Source organism: Mauremys mutica, chromosome 8 (assembly GCF_020497125.1).
Source record: "Mauremys mutica isolate MM-2020 ecotype Southern chromosome 8, ASM2049712v1, whole genome shotgun sequence".
In the NCBI taxonomy this organism is placed as follows: domain Eukaryota; kingdom Metazoa; phylum Chordata; order Testudines; family Geoemydidae; genus Mauremys; species Mauremys mutica.
This window is the reverse complement of record NC_059079.1, coordinates 64,800,730-64,819,055: the sequence shown is the minus strand read 5'-3', so window position 1 is coordinate 64,819,055 and position 18,326 is coordinate 64,800,730. Positions and strand designations below refer to the sequence as shown.

General features: G+C 42.9%; 1 protein-coding gene across 12 annotated transcripts in view; it reads right to left on the bottom strand.

Annotated features, from left to right (window-relative positions):
- Window positions 1–3,810: 3,810 nt before the first annotated feature.
- PRRC2C (proline rich coiled-coil 2C) overlaps window positions 3,811–18,326 on the bottom strand; it is a 133,824-nt gene continuing 119,308 nt past the window's right edge. For 8 of the 12 annotated variants that reach the window (XM_045026659.1, XM_045026662.1, XM_045026661.1 and 5 more), the window contains 4 exons: window positions 14,454–14,557; window positions 9,898–10,024; window positions 8,429–8,665; window positions 3,811–5,651 (listed from right to left, as the gene is read on the bottom strand). In XM_045026659.1, coding sequence (XP_044882594.1) covers window positions 5,391–5,651; window positions 8,429–8,665; window positions 9,898–10,024; window positions 14,454–14,557 — 729 coding nt within the window. In that variant the 3' untranslated portion in view covers window positions 3,811–5,390. The remainder of the gene's footprint in view (window positions 5,652–8,428; window positions 8,666–9,897; window positions 10,025–14,453; window positions 14,558–18,326) is intronic. The other 4 variants (XM_045026667.1, XM_045026668.1, XM_045026671.1 and 1 more) reach the window with 1 other exon arrangement.

Sequence of the window (18,326 nt, the reverse complement as noted above, 5' to 3'; positions counted from 1 at the left end):
TGCGTCCCCAGTAAGGTTTCCAAGCTGATGTAGGTCAATGGGTACAAACACTGGCTCTGTCTCCACTGCATTGTAAACCCAGGTCTGGACAATTGCTGGACCCGGGTCTCACCACTATGTTATCGTGTCCACACTGCACTGTGCAGCCTGACTCGGGTCTGTGGTTTGAGCTGTGTCCCCACTGCAAAATGACATAACTTGGACCTGAATTTCATCAGGACTCAGGCTCTGACACCTAGGGTAACCAGATGTCTCAATTTTATAGGGACAGTCCTGAAATTTGGGGCTTTTTCTTATATAGGCTCCTATTGCCCCCCACCCCCTCCCAATTTTTCACACTTGCTGTCTGGTCACCCTACTGACATCCCACCTCACCAGCAGGATCCAAGTCAGGCTGATTTGCGTGTGGACGGAAGTCAGACTTGGGCTCAAACCTGAGTCAGAGCCCACACTTGGACATGCAGTGCAGACATACCCTCTGTGTCTAAAGCAGCCCTTTGTTTCTTTTGGCAATGGCAATTCTCAGGTCCCAAAGATTTCCAACCTGTCCCCGAGCTTGGCTCAGCATCTCCTGGTGCCAGTTAACTAGCTGCTCGGAGCTGATTGGGTGCAAGCAGAACACATGGCTTTGCTACTTGCTAAGGTACTTCCAGGGCCCCCATGACCCACAGTATCTGAGTGTCTATCTTTCATGTATTTCCTCTCAACACCCTGGTGAGGTAGAACAGTGCTATTATCTCCTTTTGAAAGCCAGGGACCAAGGCAGAGGAACCCCAAGGCCCAGATCCTCAAAGGTATTTCAGCACCTAACGCTCATCAGGAGGGTTAGGTACCTACCTACCTCTGAGGGCCTGGGCCTTAGTGAGGCACTGTGGCCTACTGCTGGTGCTGCGACGTACAGGAAGCCTGTTGCTGAGCCAGGAATTGAACCTTCGTCTTCCTAACTCCACGCAAGTGTCCTAACCACAATGTGATCCTTCCTCAGTCTAGAAGACACTAACTTGCTGTATGTCAGTGCTGCTCAGGTTCAAAGGCCACAGCCTGTCACCAGGAGCCACCCAGTTACCGTTGCTAAGCTCACACAATTAGATTTACCTCCGTACTTGGGGGTCTCTTCCCTAGATCTGCTTTCTGAATCTCTATCCTGACAAACCCCAGCTCCTGCAATGTGAACACATCTCAAGGTCTATCACTGTGCAGGAGCAATAACTGCTTTATTCAGCAAGGGTCCCTACGCAACAGCAACCAGCAGAGTAAATGTACGGCAAACCTGCAAGGGTAGAGATTTGCAATGTCAACAGGCCTCCACTTCCTGGGATCACTACGCAGGGCTGCTTCGCACTATTTACTACCCATTAACGTCTCACTGATTGGCCATCTTATTGCAACTGGGTGCTGTGGAAATGGACTGCTATTGCTGTAATCAGTGAGTAAGGCCACCACTTCTAGCAGAGGCAATTCTTCAGGCTGGCCTGGCTGCTGCTGACAAGGGGCAGCTTTACCCACGAGTGAGCTGCATTCAAAGGTCAGAACATTTGATTCTGGGTCTGCTCAGCCCTGTGGCCCCTTTTAAAAGCCAAAACACTTTTAAAAAGGAGAAATGGCTCATCTGGACCTTGCCACGGAGAACCACCTGTGACACTGATGACAGTGGGTGAAATTTTCAAAAGCACCTAAGTGACTTTGGAGGCTAAGGCTATATGATAGACTTCTGCCAGCACATCTATGTCAGTCAGGGGCACGAGCAGGTGTGATCCCTGACCAACATCATCGTGCCAGCAGAAGCTGCTAGCATAGGCCCAGTTATATCAGCATAGCTTTTACCAGGATAGCTTGTTTCACTCCTGGGGGATGGTGGCGGTGGTTTAACGATTCAGGTACAAAACACAGCTTTGCCAGTATGGCTGCATCCACACTAGCCATCCTTTGTCAGTTTAATAAAGCACTCCTCATGTAGACATAGCTGAAGTTAGAAGCAGGCTCACAAATCACATGGGTGCTTTTGAAAATGTAATACTCTGGCTTGATCTGTACTCAAAAGTTTTGCAGCCATAGCTGTGCCCATTACAAGGGGGAGGAGGGAGAAATTCACACCCCTACCTGTTAAATCACACCACTGTTAAACCAATCATACTCCTACCTGTTAAAGCTATGCCGGCAAATGCCCTAGTGTAGACTCAGTTATATTGACAAAAAGGTCCCTTTCCCAGCATAGGGTGTGTTTTGGAAACTCTCTTTGCTCATATAAGCTGCATGTCCACAAGGAGAGTTTGCGGGTATAACTGCACTGGACGAACCCTTTTGTACGGAGACAAGACCTTTGATCTCCTATGGAATTTGCCATGACAGTATTTTTAATTTGATCGTTTGCGACCACGGTTGCATGCAAGCCCCATGGCTGAACAGGACATACCCACTTGCATGTGTCTGAAAGGTGTAACTAGCAGGAGGAAGAGATGTATAAACTAGTACACCACTCCTTTTTGTCTGCTGGTTATTGCATCTTTAGTGTCCTCAGTCCCTTTTGCTGTAGGCCTATTGAATTAACGGCTCTTCTTGTCAGTTACATGCCCCACTGGAAGCGCTCTGCATATGCTAAGCTTCTCCCGGCTTCTACTTTAACTCTTTCCAAGCCATTGCCTTCAGTCTGGTTCCTTTTGGGTACAAGGAAGACCAATCCTTCCATACACTTTCCCCCAGTACCTCAACATGGAACAACAAAACAGGCCATCAGCTTTTGCAAAAGCAGCTGCTGAGATCTTGCTATTGGCTTTTCTCTTAATTCTGCAGTTTGGTCACATTCTTTGGAGGCGATGGACCCTATGATGGACAGTAAGATAAATCGATACATTTTCAGGTAATTATTATGAAGCAAGGGCACACTCTAGTGGCCAGTTAAAGAACATACACGTATGTTTAACTAATATACTATCACTTTAGGGATGCATTCCCAACCCTTTCTCTTAATTACCTTGTGTTTGAGATGCCAGTTCCATCTGGCTGTCTGCAATGGAGGGAAGGATGTTGCAACTTGCAGGGTTAAAGGGGTTGAACATCTCGGCAGTCAGACACCATGCTGAAGACATTAGAAACACTAAGAATGTTCAAACCTTCAAGGGCTTCCAAAGGTGTCAGCTAATGGCACATTTTCATGCATTTAAGGTAGATTGTGTAGTGGTGAACTGGCTGCCGGAATTTAGAAAATCTTCATATTACAGCAGTTTGGGGAAATGAAATAAGTAACGCACTTGGAATTTTTGTACTTCTTTTACTACTCTGGAACATGTGTTTATATCGCAACCCTCTCCTGCTTGACCTGGCAAATCATGATCTTGTATTTAATGGTCTGTCACTATGAATGACTGTGGTATCTGAACGACCACAATTGTCATTATAAACATGCTATGACCTAATCTCTATGGGAGTCAGAAAGGAATTCTCCCCTCCTATTTTACCCCATGAAGTGCACAATTGCCCAGAAGCATTATAGGAGGTTTACTTCATGCTCTTAAGCATCAGATATTGGCCAGTGCTGGAGGCAAGCTACATGAAATGATAAACTAAGAGTCTGATCCAGTATGGCTAAGCTATGTCCTATTAGCTCTTCACTGGAGAATTAATAGGAGAGAAATGTACTGTGAGGGAGGCAAGCCTTGTTGACCATATATAAGCTGTTATGGAAATTCAACTGCTATAAGTTTTCTTCCTAAACCATAACATATGCCATTCATACAGCAAAAGTGATACCTCACACATTCTTTTTTGCCTGTAAGCATGTAGACTAATGGATTATAAAATTACCAGGATACTTTATTTAGAGAATACTTTATTAGTTTCTGTAATCAAACCCATGTAAATAAGACCTTACATATTTAATACAGTGTATTACCCCTGTACAAATGGAAAAAAATTAAGTTGAACATTTCTAGACCAATATGGCTGTTAATTTCTGTACAATGCCAACTCACAGTACAAGTGGGATATTTTTTCCAAAGTTGACATCACAGCTAAAGTTTCCAAAAATTCAAATTATATATATATTTATATAAAAAGATAACCAATAGCGATTCACTAGGCATCAATAGCAGCAACAGCCTTTCCAGCTTCTGCAGTCATCTGAACAAAATTATACACATTAGACTTTCAGCATACGTCCTTCCAAAGAGTAAAAAACAAAAAATCCCAGAAAAAAACAGCAAATTCTGTTACTGATGTGGTACCTGGTGCCTTTTATTAGCTTCTCAATCATTGTCTGGAAGAAAACATTATTAAAAACAGCTCTGGTATAGCACAGTCACTACTACATATCATAAGCAGGTACAGGATATCTTACATTCACAGAAGTATCATACAGTACTGTCCTACAGCTATAATAGAGGATACAATTAAAAAGGCATTATTTGACTTGATTTCTACTTTCCAGCACACAGTGGGCAAGGAGGTGGTGCGATGCAGCTCTGACATAAATGCACCTTTGTAGATAAGGTTCTCTTTACTCTGATGAAGTTTCTCTTTAATCTAGCAGCACAGTTCTAAGTGCTCATTGCTCTATACAGACAAAAGCTGGAAACTGGTTAAAGACTACTGGCTTCATACAAGGATAGCCAAACATAGGTGAACAGAACTCATTTGACTATTAATGCAATTAGGTTTTTAAATCCAAGGGGTGAACGTCTGAGGGGGTATGGGTGTAAAGAGTAGCGTGCGTGCCAAGCGACACTTTACTGTCGTGATCTAAATACATCATATCAACCAAAAGCAACAGCAGTCAAACACTGCCTTTTTAGGGAAATTTGACACAATGTCAATGTCACTAATTGTGTTCTATTACTTTAGATGCCAGGTGGTGAAGGATAAGCTACTATATGTGACTTGCCAATTATATTAATTCCCATTTCTTTATTGCAAAACAGCAGCCTCTCAAGTCACTAAAAAAGTAAAAATAAACACACCTTACTCTGTCCAGCACTGTCTGTCTTCAGACTGCATGATCGGAGAGAGACAGCTTATAAAAGATGTAATAGCAGCCAAAGAACAGCAGAGCATGAATAAAAGAGTATTCATCCTCCCAGCTCTTCAGCCACCTTCTCCCCTGCTGTGCTATTTCCCATTATGTATCTGGATAGCATACAGATGTGTATGTCAATATACTCACATACACTCCACCAAAGGCAGACCTCATGCTATGTCAGAGAAGCTGCAAGCCCAAAGAGACAGAGTTTTATTGGACCTGCAGCTCTTTATGTCTGTTAATGCCAGTAGCATCTATCTCCCTTTATACTGTCTGGAGCCATGACGGGATAGAAGACTACTGTTTTGCCCTTTGGGCTACGGGTTCATGCTGCTGTCATATCTCCCCCCGCCACCCCAGCCTCATAGAAACACAGCCTTTAAGATTTTGTTTCTTCTGTCTTGATTGCCTGAGGTTTGATTGGTCCAGTTCTAACAGGTTTTGTGGTGGCAGCAGGCGCAGGGGCGGGCTTTTCCTCCACTTTGTCCTGGCAGACCCCTGAGGAGTCCGTCATTGCCTCAGTGGGTTTGCTTCCACTTTCGTCCACTTTTTGAGCGTTGCCTCCTGTTGGTTTGCTCGGTTGTTGCTGCTCAGAGAAAAACCTGTGTGTGGATTGAAGAACCTCTGCTCTCTGCTTCGCCTTAAAAAAGTGAAAAAACACATTTACTGATAGAACATTAAGATAAAGGTATTTATTTCTTGTAGGGGTTACATTTTAAAAAGTTTCATGACCAATCAGATTGATCAGGATTTCCCCAAAGGGCAACATCTTGCTATGCTTTTAGTTTCTTCCCCAGGCACTCCTGGGCTTAAAAATGTCTCTCAATATAAAAATAAGGGTAGTGGTATGCCCAATCTTCCCTTGCCCTTCCTGCAGCTTTCTCTAAACACCTTTCCCATCTGGATACACTTGGAAACATTTTGCTGACCTGGATTCCACTAAGTCCAAGATCTATTTTTAGGGAACGTTTAGAAACTCTGAAAACTGCAAAAAAATCTTCAAATATAAATAAGCATTAGACATCACAACAACACAAGCCCTTAATGTAAGTGCTCCTAGTACATGCCTCCCCCTCCCCGCCTTGTTTGACACTGGGAATGTTGACATCGTCACCCACTTGCTCTAGCACTACTGTGACTCTGTCAGTACTAACAAGGGTTGTACAAGTGCAGACCAGCTGCCAGCTTTTTGCCATTGCATCTTCTAGATTTGTTCTGAGCAGGGTTATGTGACAGTGGCAAAAACGTTGGCACCTAGCCTACACCAACCGTCCCACTGTCACTAGAGCAACAGTGGACAATTTCAGAAAGTCTACAGTGCCAATACAGCCATAATGTCCTGATTCAAAATTCTCCCCACACCTGAAGACCTCCCACCACTCCCCTCACAATACACAGAAGCTGTTGCCTAGGTTGGGGTAATTATGGTTTCTCTCAGACTATATACACACTACAGCTTAAGTCAGTATAAGTTATGTTGCTCCAGGGTATGAATAAGCCACCATCCTGAGCGACATTAAATTACACCGGCTTACCGTGGACAGCAGGTGAGCTTCTTCCAACTGACACAGCTACCGCTGCTCGTGGGGGCTGGAGTAATTAAGTCGATGCAAGAGCTCTCTGCCATTGGCTTAGAGAGTCTGCACTAGCTGCACTACAGTGATAGCCTCAGTTACTGCCATTTTCCCAGGCTTGCAAGGTATGTAATTTAAGCCACTTGGTAACACGGTGCAAACTGCAACTTTACCTGTGGCTCCTTTCTCTGTAAAGGATAGCACTATGCCGCCTAACGGCAGGAGTCTGTAACCCTTATTCACACTGAGCAGCACCCATACAAATGCCCACTAAAGTCAAGGGACTGCTCATGTAAGTGCTACTCAATTCCAGTAGGAGTTGCACTCCTCAGGCCCTCTGCAAGCAAGTCCACTGTACAACACAAAAGTAATATGCTGTCAAGAATGTTATGCATTTATAAGCAGGACCCCAAAACACTCTGAATATCAATACACCTGTGGATCGGTATTCTATCGATTTTACAGATGGGGCAGAGATTGCCTTCTCTCCGTGTAAAAATGGAAAAACAACCCAAGAATCCCAGCCCCCAGTCTACTCTACTGTAATGACTAACCAACTTTTCATGCAAGTAATGCAACCAATATTAATATTTATTAGTGATGGACCAACAGACTGTGGAAACAGTTGCATTTTAAATGAGGCGGCATGGGGACTTAAAACTCCTCTGTGCAGATTTGTTTGTTAGCTAAATCAGGATGTCTGAATGCTTTAATCACAAGTGACAAGGAATGACAGCAATGAATGTGAAATAATCATTCAAAGAATGTATATGGGGAGGTACAGAAAACAAGACTATGTAAGATTTATGTTTGCTGTCTTTTGAGGGCAAACTCAGATGTGACTGGTCTAATTCAGGATCAAATTTTATAGACGGATTAAGAACTAGTCAATTCTGGATAACATTAAGCCTAATTTGTTAGAATTCTGGACTAGCTGTAGCCGTAATAGATAATTATTTACGAGCTAAAAATATCTACAATTTAAGTGAAGGACAGCGAAAGTAACTTCTCCCCAAATGCCTAATTTTTTTTTTAAAAAGCTTGTTACATTACTTCTACACCCAGACACTGGAAGTGGCAACACAACTGAAGAAGAGTTCCTTTAGATGAAGTGCTATCCACATAGGTAACTCATTCTGCAGAATACAGGCAGATGTGTTAAGTGTATTATAATCTTATGGTGTCCCCACACAGACTCCCTGTGCCATTGCATCTGCTTCAGGAAATATCTTGCCTCATCATGAAGGGTCCCAAAGTGCTTTACAAGTTTTTATATTGATTCACATAATCTACTACTGAAATGCAGCCACCTCTTGGGTGGAATATGCCAGCTGTTTAAACAGTTTATAACAGGAATTGAGAAATAGGGAAAATATAATTCGGCCACATTACCAAAATTGGGGCTCATCAGGCTACACTCTTCCCCCAGGGAGAGGAAAAAAAAAAAAAGGTTATGAGAGACCTTGAGTGGACACTAATAGTAGGACCTTGGGTTTTACATCTCATCCAAAATATGCAGTCTCCTGAAGCCTAAACCTCAGATTTCCCTCAAGAATGGTAATTGTTTCATGGAGCCATTGGTCACAAAACCACCTGAGAATGGAAGCCTGCTGCCAATCCCTACAGTTGCAATTCTTTAATAAAAAAATTAAAAAAAATTAAAAAAAAAAAAAGAGGGCATGTGTGTTAGTTTTAGTTTTTAGTCTGTACTAAGACATTAAAAGGCCTGGATAAAGTGGTTAAGGGTCCAGAGGCATCGTAAGACACGGTTCATAGACATTTTTGCCCTATGAGCTGTCAAGACTGAACTGGTGTTAACAGCACTGCTGTTCAAAATACTAACCTTTATGTCTTGTTCAGCCTTCATCGTAGCCTGGGCCTGATTGCCTCTGACTCCAGATAGTGATACACAAGGACCTCTGGCCACATGCTGTAAACGAGGGTGGCTCATAAGGCCTGTGGTCAGCTGAGGTGGCATCTGACTAGCCAGTGCCATTGGCGGCCTCTGAACAGGCGCTGGGAAGGTGTTAGTATGTGGGGCTCTTACCAATGGAGGGATCAGGTTAGGCTGAGAGAGAATCTAAGTGGGGGAAAAACAACAACAAAAAACATTTAGCAATTAGAAAATTGCCAACCAGATCATATGTTGGCTTCTCCTTAGAGGGGGAAAAACATGCCTGCTCTGCCATTCAACTAATGCCAAGAAAGTAGGGGGATTTTTTTCCTCTGTTAAACCAGGCCATGCTTGGACTCTAGGAAAAATAGAACCCCCAAGATGATGCTGTTGTGCTTAAAGTTCCTCTAACAACTCAAAATTCTATATAAAAAAAAGTGTGCGCGTGGGGGGGGGGGGGGGACCCAAAATTAAGGCATGTTACAAACCCTAGCAAGGCAGCACCTAAGGCATCACTAGTGAGAAAGTTCTCTCTGCACCTGGCAGCATTTAGTGAACCCTTCAATCAAAAATAACCAGACACAGATCCTTAAGTCAAACACTCTGAAACCAAACAGACGAATCCCAAAGAGTCCTTATCCACAGCATATATACCTCTACCTCGATATAACGCTGTCCTCGGGAGCCAAAAACATCTTACTGCGTTATAGGTGAAACAGTGTTATATCGAACTTGCTTTGATCCACCGGAGTGTGCAGCCCCGCCCCCTGGAGCGCTGCTTTACCGCGTTATATCCGAATTCGTGTTATATCGGGTCACGTTATATCGGGGTAAAGGTGTATCATTCTCTCTCTAGTGGCTCAACGACATCCAGTTATAATCTGGAACAGTTACTTTTTTTAGGTGTTCACTGGAATTTTTTAAAAAATAAATCATACTTTGGAACTCTTCGGAACTGCATCTCAGACAAACGACTAGGAATCTGCTTCAGTTTTTAGAATCTTAAGTATGCACTGGGACCCTTCGGAGATACTGAGTCCCCCCACTCCCCTACAGTAGTGTGTATAGAAATGAAGTTGTTTGGAGCTGTGTGGGGAAGCCTGCAAGGCACCTACCTGTACTAGAACTACTCAACCTAGTGCTATTAAGTGCCTCACTTTCATATGCACCGATGTCCCTGAAAATTAAAATGCATGAAACACCAGAAAACCTGCATTAACTAGCAAGGTTAACAACAAGTTTGCATTTAACTTGAATTCAGTTGCTTGATAAACAACATTCTTTATTCACTTTAGGGCTTATACTTTTAACCCATCAAACTAAAAACAGTGCCCACAGGTGAGTAGAGTTATAAAGTCACAGGATTAACTGAGGTATAGAAAAGCAAGTTTGCTTTCAGGAAGCCATCAGTTTCCCACCTGGGGTGCGAATTGTGCAGGAAATGGCTGTGTCATTCTTACAGCAGCAGCTGCTGACTGAAACTGCTTCTGGTAGACAATGCTGTTCATTTTATTGGACTGGTTGTTAGGACTTGTAGAAGCGGCCCTTGAAAAGAAACCAACACCAATTAGAATCAAGACATTGCTATCATCACAAGGATGCTTTTGTAATTAGCACCTCCCAGCTGAAATCTGAGCTCAAAGGAAAACTAGCATCAGATATTCCCTAGCAACTATCATTAGGATCCTCAAGGCAAATGAAGCCAGAACGGTAGCAAGTTAATATGGCAATCCAAAGGGGAACAACTGAGAGTCAGAATTACTGAACAGAATGAGCAATAGAACACAGAAGGAAAGTAAACGTTTTGGCCACAGACTTTACCTGGTGCCCCCACTATAAACGATCTCAGGCCTGGTCTACACTAAGGGGGGCAGGGGGAGTGTCAATGTAAGATACGCAACTTCAGCTATAAGAATAGCATAGCTGAAGTTAACGTATCTTAGTTCGACTTACCTCCCATCCTCACGGCGCGGGATCGACGGCTGCGGCTCCCCCGTCGACTCCGCTGCCGCCTCTTGCCCTGGTGGAGTTCCGGAGTCGACGGGGAGCGCATTTGAGGATCAATTTATCGCATCTCGTCTAGACATGATAAATTGATCACTACCCGCCAATACGGTGGATAGTGTGGACGTACCCTCAGACTCAGTAAGCAAGACTGTTTGCTGTGCGTGGCGAGGTTCCCCCCCACCACTTTTTTTTTTTTGGTCCATTCCACTCCCTTTGTATTGTTTGATTCAGATCCTAAGCTTCTCAGCACTGGGGCCTGTGACGCACCAAGTACACATGTAGGACAGTTGATGCTCCCTAATTGTTTCCATTCTGACCCTTTCTCTTGCTCAGAGCTTTCTGAAACTTTTGTTTTCAGGCTGAAGTTCTCCAGGTGTGGGATGATTTTTTTTAGCTTTTGTGAGAAGAAAAACCATGTCCCTCCATTACCATTTTTTTCTGTAACATTTTGAACAGCCAAACCAAAACAGATGAAGTTTGAAAGTTGATTTTTTGACAATGCAACAGCCTTCACCGAGGAGTAGTACATGGCCTCAGTCGTGAGGAAATGGGGTTTGATTTGCTTTAAATATCATGTATTAAACATGTGCAATATATTTGTTAAGATTGCTACACGAGCACTGATGCAGAGCATGTGCGTGCGCACAGCTAAACTAAGTCACCCAAATTGTTTTACTAGTTTAAGTCAGTTTATTCCTACAATTTTCAACCTGAACAAGTTTAAAATACTGTAACTCTGTGGCTCTCTGGAGTCTTACAGCCCATCTGCCCCAACTGCACGCTGGCCCAATGAAGATGAGTGGGCCCGAGGCCTCCTTCAACATACCTTGGGTTCTGCTAAGGTGTGCAAGAGAAGGGGTGTCTGCAGTAGACCATAAAGTGCATGGGACAGGGCATTTCAGTAATTTCTCAAATATTTCCTGATTGCTGATTTTACACATTAACTGCCTTTTCTTTGCAACCCATCAGAATATTGGTGTCATGAAGACTGATGCTCCTTTTAATATTTTCTCCCTCCTCACCCCATCAAAATCTTCTTGCAATGAAAACCTGGAATTTCCATTCAAAATCTGTATTAAACACCGAAGAAGTACAATTCAAGGGATATTGTCAACTCAAGTAGTCCATTTTCTAACTACAGAAGGTACAAAATTTTCAGTCCAATTACCATAGTGGAAAGAAGCTACTCACAAATTTAGATGGCTTAATTTGCATATCTGAGAAAACTGTGTAGCTAGTATTTTCTCCTTTGTATAAAGCAACTAGTTTCTATCTTGCTGAAAAGACCATAAGCTAAGCAGGGAACCGAAAATCCCTTGAGTCTCTCTCCCCTCATCCCTATCAGGAAGGTTTCAGGAAATAATATTAAAAGGTTGCTCGATCAGAAACTGGAATTATTCAATAAAAATCAGAAATGACAAAATTAAAGTTGCACTTTAAGCCTTCAGCATTAAATGTTTTTAATTTATAGGCACATGCTCAAACACAGTACTGTATACATTTCCCCTAGAATCTTAGGATACACATGAACTATTAAAATCAATAATTGTATAAGAGAAAAAGATTACCAACATGACGCTGAACATTATACTCTTAAACTTACAGGAAAAATTTCAGTAGTACTGTATTTAATACAATATAATTGAAGACCATCTTAAATGCACACACACAAGGGGGAAGAGCAAGTGTGTCCATATGCACTTCGCTTTGGCATTTCCCAGTTGAGTACGTAACTATGAAATAATATACATACATTTATAGGTCCAATTCTATAGTCTTGATGCAGCCAAAACTCCCAAGCCTCTCAATGGGAGTTTTGTCTGCTTCAGAACCGCAGGGTCTGTCACATGAGTAAGGATAGACAATTACAAAGATACAGGCAATGAATCAGTACTGTAATCACAATTTTTTTTATTTCTGAATAAAAACAAATTATCTTGTGTTACACACAAAAAAAAACCACAAGAAAGCAGAAATGCTCTTCGCACAAAACCCTAAAACATTCCCAGACAACTGACTCTGTACATAAGCATCTTAACACAATTATTGTAATCTAATAGAACATTAAGCTTCAGTGACTGAAACCAAGCAGGGATTTTGGAAGTGAAGAAGAGACTACATATGGCAGGTTAATTACCTGCCCACTAAATTTCAGCTATCTTGATGTCAACAAGCTATGTACCAACATGTATTGATGCATTCAGAACCTCTATAGCCACAATATTATACAACAAAAAAACCCCAACTTTGGGATGATTTGAGACTATTTTAAAAAAATCCAAGTAGTTAGATATTAAGGGCACATTGAGACTAAGTGGGCCCCATTCAGAATCAGACTTTTGCCCTTACAGGCCATACATTCAGCAAAGACCTAGATAGTAGCACATGCCTGCGTCAACACTAGTGACATTAGGTTATACGAATGCTTGGGACTAAGATATACTTATTTCCAGGACACAATCAGAACATGTCAATACAAAAATGCTTTGAGGTTGTTCACCAATTGACACAAAATTGGGGATCCACCTGAACTTCTACATTGTATTAAGGGGGAAAGCCACAGTCAAGAAATGGAACTAACAGAAATATAACCTCCTGTTAAAATAAAGCACACAAGACACTGAGGGCTGATATAGGTGAGATGTCCATATTGTGCAAAAGTGAATCTGAATTACAATTCATTTGTAGTCTTCACAGGCAATGTATGTTTACACTCCTCTGAAATCTTCAAAACTTTCTAGCTCTATTTCTGCATTGTTTTTTAAAACTTTAGTGCCTGCAAGTCACTGTCACCTCAGTTTCTGAAAATACACCCTTCTCCTTACTCCAGATACAGTCAGTCTGGGTTACAATACAATCTATTTCAGGCCCAGTAACTGGAAAAAAAAAAAATAAAAAAAACCTTTCCAGAACCAAAACCTCCTCCTCTCATGGAAGGGTAACGGAGAGGTACAGTCTGAAGTCATTACAATCTTCATCCCCTGTATGTTGAAAAAGCGAAAAATCCTACTGGTTCTTATTAATTTCCAGATTTTCACATACCAGAAGATTAATATGAAATAAAGAGGGTCGTCCTCCTTTTGCTACTTTTGAAATCTCTGGCCTGATGTAATACCAATTTGTGTAGGATTTCTTAAATTCAGTTGTTCAGACAGCCAATAAAAAAAACCCACAAAGTACTTCAGATTTTTCATTAACTCCTAGTAGCCATAGATGGTTACAGTATGTCCTGTTTTCTAGCTTTTTCTATTAAAGGCTTTTCCCTCAAGTAGCACTGTGAGCAGTCTCAAAAAGCTGTGTACCGGCAACATAAACCTCAACTTCACTAAATTTTCCTGCAAAATCTGCCACACTTTTTCCTACATCAGCCAAATAAATGTGCAAGCCAGTCTACGTACTAATTTCAGAGCTTAAGAACAGTTTGTAAATCCTGCACTGAAGTGCAAGACTCCATTGGAGTTGCTGTCACCATGTTTACTTTCTAAGGCGTGGGGTTTTAAGAAGGGCTTTAGTTTATGCCCTAGGTCATGACGACAACCTTCAGTGAGGGTAAGAGAGTTTTACCCTTAAATTGAATAGATTCTAAAACCTATCCCAGTGCCATCCCAAAGTCTTTTCTGTCACTAGTATGTGTCTTTTCGCCACTATGCTCCCAGGAATCACTTCTAAAAACTGTTCAGTGACATTTCAATTTCATTCACAAATTAAAAAAATTAATCTTCATGTTTCAGGGCAGTACCCTTCTGGCATAACTGTTAGCAGACCTGATGACATACTGTAATGCTGCGCTAAGATTGCTGATTGTTTAAACATTATCATTTTGAAGTATTCATAGCCTTCACCCTCCCCCATTAACATTCATCTCTTTCAAAGAATTGATTGGTCGTGCAGGAGCAAACAGCTAGTTACAATACTTAATACAGAACTGATTTTATATGAAATTCTGAGCTTAAAAAGGCTCATTTACCGGAAAGGACTGGAGGTTGGAGTGGTGCTTCTACCAGTAACTGGTGGAGTTCCTGGTTTAACATCAATGCCGCTTCCAAAGGCCTTAAGATCCATTTCTGACATCTGGAGAAAAATTATTAACAGCAGTTTAGCCCAAATGCATCACTTGTGGTTTAACACAAGTGCATCACTTATAAGGACAACCATAAATGGCCCATTCTATCCAGGCTGCTATTACGATGGGAAAAAATAGTTGCTTGCAACTGAAGAACATTCAAGCACATGGCTGTCCTTCCCTGCATGCAATTACTCCTCATGACAGGGAAAGAGGTTACTCACCCTGTGCAGTAATTGTAGTTTGAGATGTGTCTCCCTATCAAAGCTCCAACTTTATGTAAGCATGTGCCCTATGTGTCTTCGATTAGAGATTTTCATTAGCAGTGTCCATTCAACTTGTGCATGCGCTACTGATTTCCTCAAGCCCCACGCTGAGGCTATATCAGGCTGTACAGGTGAACCGTTCTCAATTCCTACTCCATTGCTGAGTCTCAGAAGGAAACTTTGAAGCAGAGGGAAAGGAGGATGGGTAATGGCGCACCCAGAGGGGGACATATCTCAAAAAAGAGGTTACTCACTCTGTGCGGTAACTGTTATAAGTAGTGTCCCTATGAGTGCTCCACTTCAGATGGAGCAGTAGCCCCATCAGGAGGGGGAAGCTTCCGAGTTGAGTCAATTACAGAGGAAAGAAATGCATTGCCAACTGCTGCATCAGATCTGGAGGCATCGATTAAAGCAGAGTGTCTGGAGACGGTATGTACCGAAGACCATGTAGCAGCTCTGCAGACTTTAGCAATTGGGACATTTGTCATCTTGTTGAGTGAGCTGACACACCAACAGGAGATTGAGATGTTCACAGCAGTGTAACAAATTGTAATGTACCCAGAAATCCATTTTGAAAACCTTTGGGTAGAAAAAGCAGAGCCTTTTGATCTGTTTGCCAACTAAACCAACTGTTAGTGGAGTTACTAAATGGTTTAGTCCTATGTACATAGGAGAATGCTCTTCTAAATGCTGACACTAAACTGGGAGGAGTGGTTGATATGCTGGAGGGTAGGGATAGGATACAGAGGGACCTAGACAAATTAGAGGATTGGGCCAAAAGAAATATGATGAGGTTCAACAAGGACAAGTGCAGAGTCCTGCACTTAGGACGGAAGAATCCCATGCACTGCTACAGACTAGGGACCGAATGGCTGGACAGCAGTTCTGCAGAAAAGGACCTAGGGGTTACGGTGGACGAAAAGCTGAATATGAGTCAACAGTGTGCCCTTGTTGCCAAGAAGGCTAATGGCATTTGGGGTTGTATAAGTAGGGGCATTTCCAGCAGATTGAGGGATGTGATCATTCCCCTCTACTCAGCACTGGTGAGGCCTCATTTGGAGTACTGTGTCCAGTTTTGGGCCCCACACTACAAGAAGGATGTGGATAAATTGGAGAGAGTCCAGCGGAGGGCAACAAAAATGATTAGGGGGCTGGAGCACATGACTTATGAGGAGAGGCTGAGGGAACTGGGATTGTTTAGTCTGCAGAAGAGAAGAATGAGGGGGGATTTGATAGCTGCTTTCAACTACCTGAAAGGGGGTTCCAAAGAGGATGGATCTAGACTGTTCTCAGTGGTAGAAGATGACAGAACAAGGAGTAATGGTCTCAAGTTGCAGAGGGGGAGGTTTAGGTTGGACATTAGGAAAAACTTTTTCACTAGTAGGGTGGTGAAGAACTGGAATGGGTTACCTAGGGAGGTGGTGGAATCTCCTTCCTTAGAGGTTTTTAAGGTCAGGCTTGACAAAGCCATGGCTGGGATGACTTAGTTGGGTTTGGTCCTGCTTTGAGCAGGGGGTTGGACTAGATGACATCCTGAGGTCCCTTCCAACCCTGAGATTCTATGATTCTGACATCTAGAGTATGGAGCACAGTCTCCACACTGGACTTGTGAGATTTCTGAAAGAACACTAGCAGGTAAATGATCTAATTCAGATGAAACTCAGAGGACACTTTAGGAAGGAACTTGGAATGCAGACGTAAGGAAACCTTATCCTTATAGAAAATTGTGAAAGGAGGATCTGCCATTAAGGCCCCATCTTTCAAACTTTGTGGGCTGAGGTAATAGCAACCAGGAAGGCTGTTTTCATAGAGAAATCTGATAAAAAGCAAGTTGCCATCAGTTAGACGGAAGACTTATAAGACGTAAGAACCAAATTAAAGGTTCCAAACAGAAGTAGGGACTTTCACTGAGAGATTTCCCAGGCCTTCCATGAACCTTGCAGATGTTGGCTGAGCAAACATGGAGAACCCCTCAATAGTGGTATGAAAGGCTGTTAAAGGCTGCCAGATAAATCTTGAGACAACTAAAGTTACAGCCCTGTTTTCTTTAGATGTAGCAGGTACTCCAGAACAAGAGGAGTGCGGCAGAATTTGGGGCTATCTCCTGGAGTTCACACCAGTGACTAAATTGTCTCCGCTTGTGAAGGCAAATATTTCTGGTAGAATCTTTCCTACTATTTAATATGTGCTGTACCTCTGGAAACAGAACAACTCTAGCCCCATGAACCATCAGTCCCTGGAAAAATCATGGAGCAGGTCCTCAAGGAATCAATTCTAAAGCACTTAGAGGAGAGGAAAGTGATCAGGAACAGTCAGCATGGATTCACCAAGGGCAAGTCATGCCTGACTAACCTAATTGCCTTCTATGAGGAGATAACTGGGTCTGTGGATGAGGGGAAAGCAGTGGACGTGTTATTCCTTGACTTTAGGAAAGCTTTTGATACGGTCTCCCACAATATTCTTGCCAGCAAGTTAAAGAAGTATAGGCTGGATGAATGGACTATAAAGGTGGATAGAAAGCTGGCTAGATCGTCGGGCTCAACGGGTAGTGATCAATGGCTCCATGTCTAGTTGGCAACTGGTTTCAAGCGGAGTGCCCCAAGGGTCGGTCCTGGGGACGGTTTTGTTTAATATCTTCATGAATGATCTGGAGGATGGCGTGGACTGCACTCTCAGCAAGTTTGCAGATGACACTAAACTGGGAGGAGTGGTAGATACGCTGGAGGGTAAGGATAGGATACAGAGGGACCTAGACAAATTAGAGGATTGGGCCAAAAGAAACCTGATGAGGATTCTGCACTTAGGACGGAAGAATCCCATTCACTGTTACAGACTAGGGACCGAATGGCTAGGAAGCAGTTCTGCAGAAAAGGACCTAGGGGTTACAGTGGACGAGAAGCTGGATACGAGTCAGCAGTGTGCCCTTGTTGCCAAGAAGGCTAACGGCATTTTGGGCTGTATAAGTAGGGGCATTGCCAGCAGATCTAGGGACGTGATCATTCCCCTCTATTCGACATTGGTGAGGCCTCATCTGGAGTACTGTGTCCAGTTTTGGGTCCCACACTACAAGGATGTGGAAAAATTGGAAAGAGTCCAGCGGACAGCAACAAAAATGATTAGGGGGCTGGAGCACATGACTTATGAGGAGAGGCTGAGGGAACTGGGATTGTTTAGTCTGCAGAAGAGAAGAATGAGGGGGAATTTGATAGCTGCTTTCAACTACCTGAAAGGCGGTTCCAAAGAGGATGGATCTAGACTGTTCTCAGTGATACCAGATGACAGAACAAGGAGTAATGGTCTCAAGTTGCAGTGGGGGAGGTTTAGGTTGGATATTAGAAAAAACTTTTTCACTAGGAGGGTGGTGAAGCACTGGAATGGGGTACCTAGGGAGGTGATGGAATCTCCTTCCTTAGAGGTTTTTAAGCTCAGGCTTGACAAAGCCCTAGCTGGGATGATTTAGTTGGGAATTGGCCCTGCTTTGAGCAGGGGGATGAACTAGATGACCTCCTGA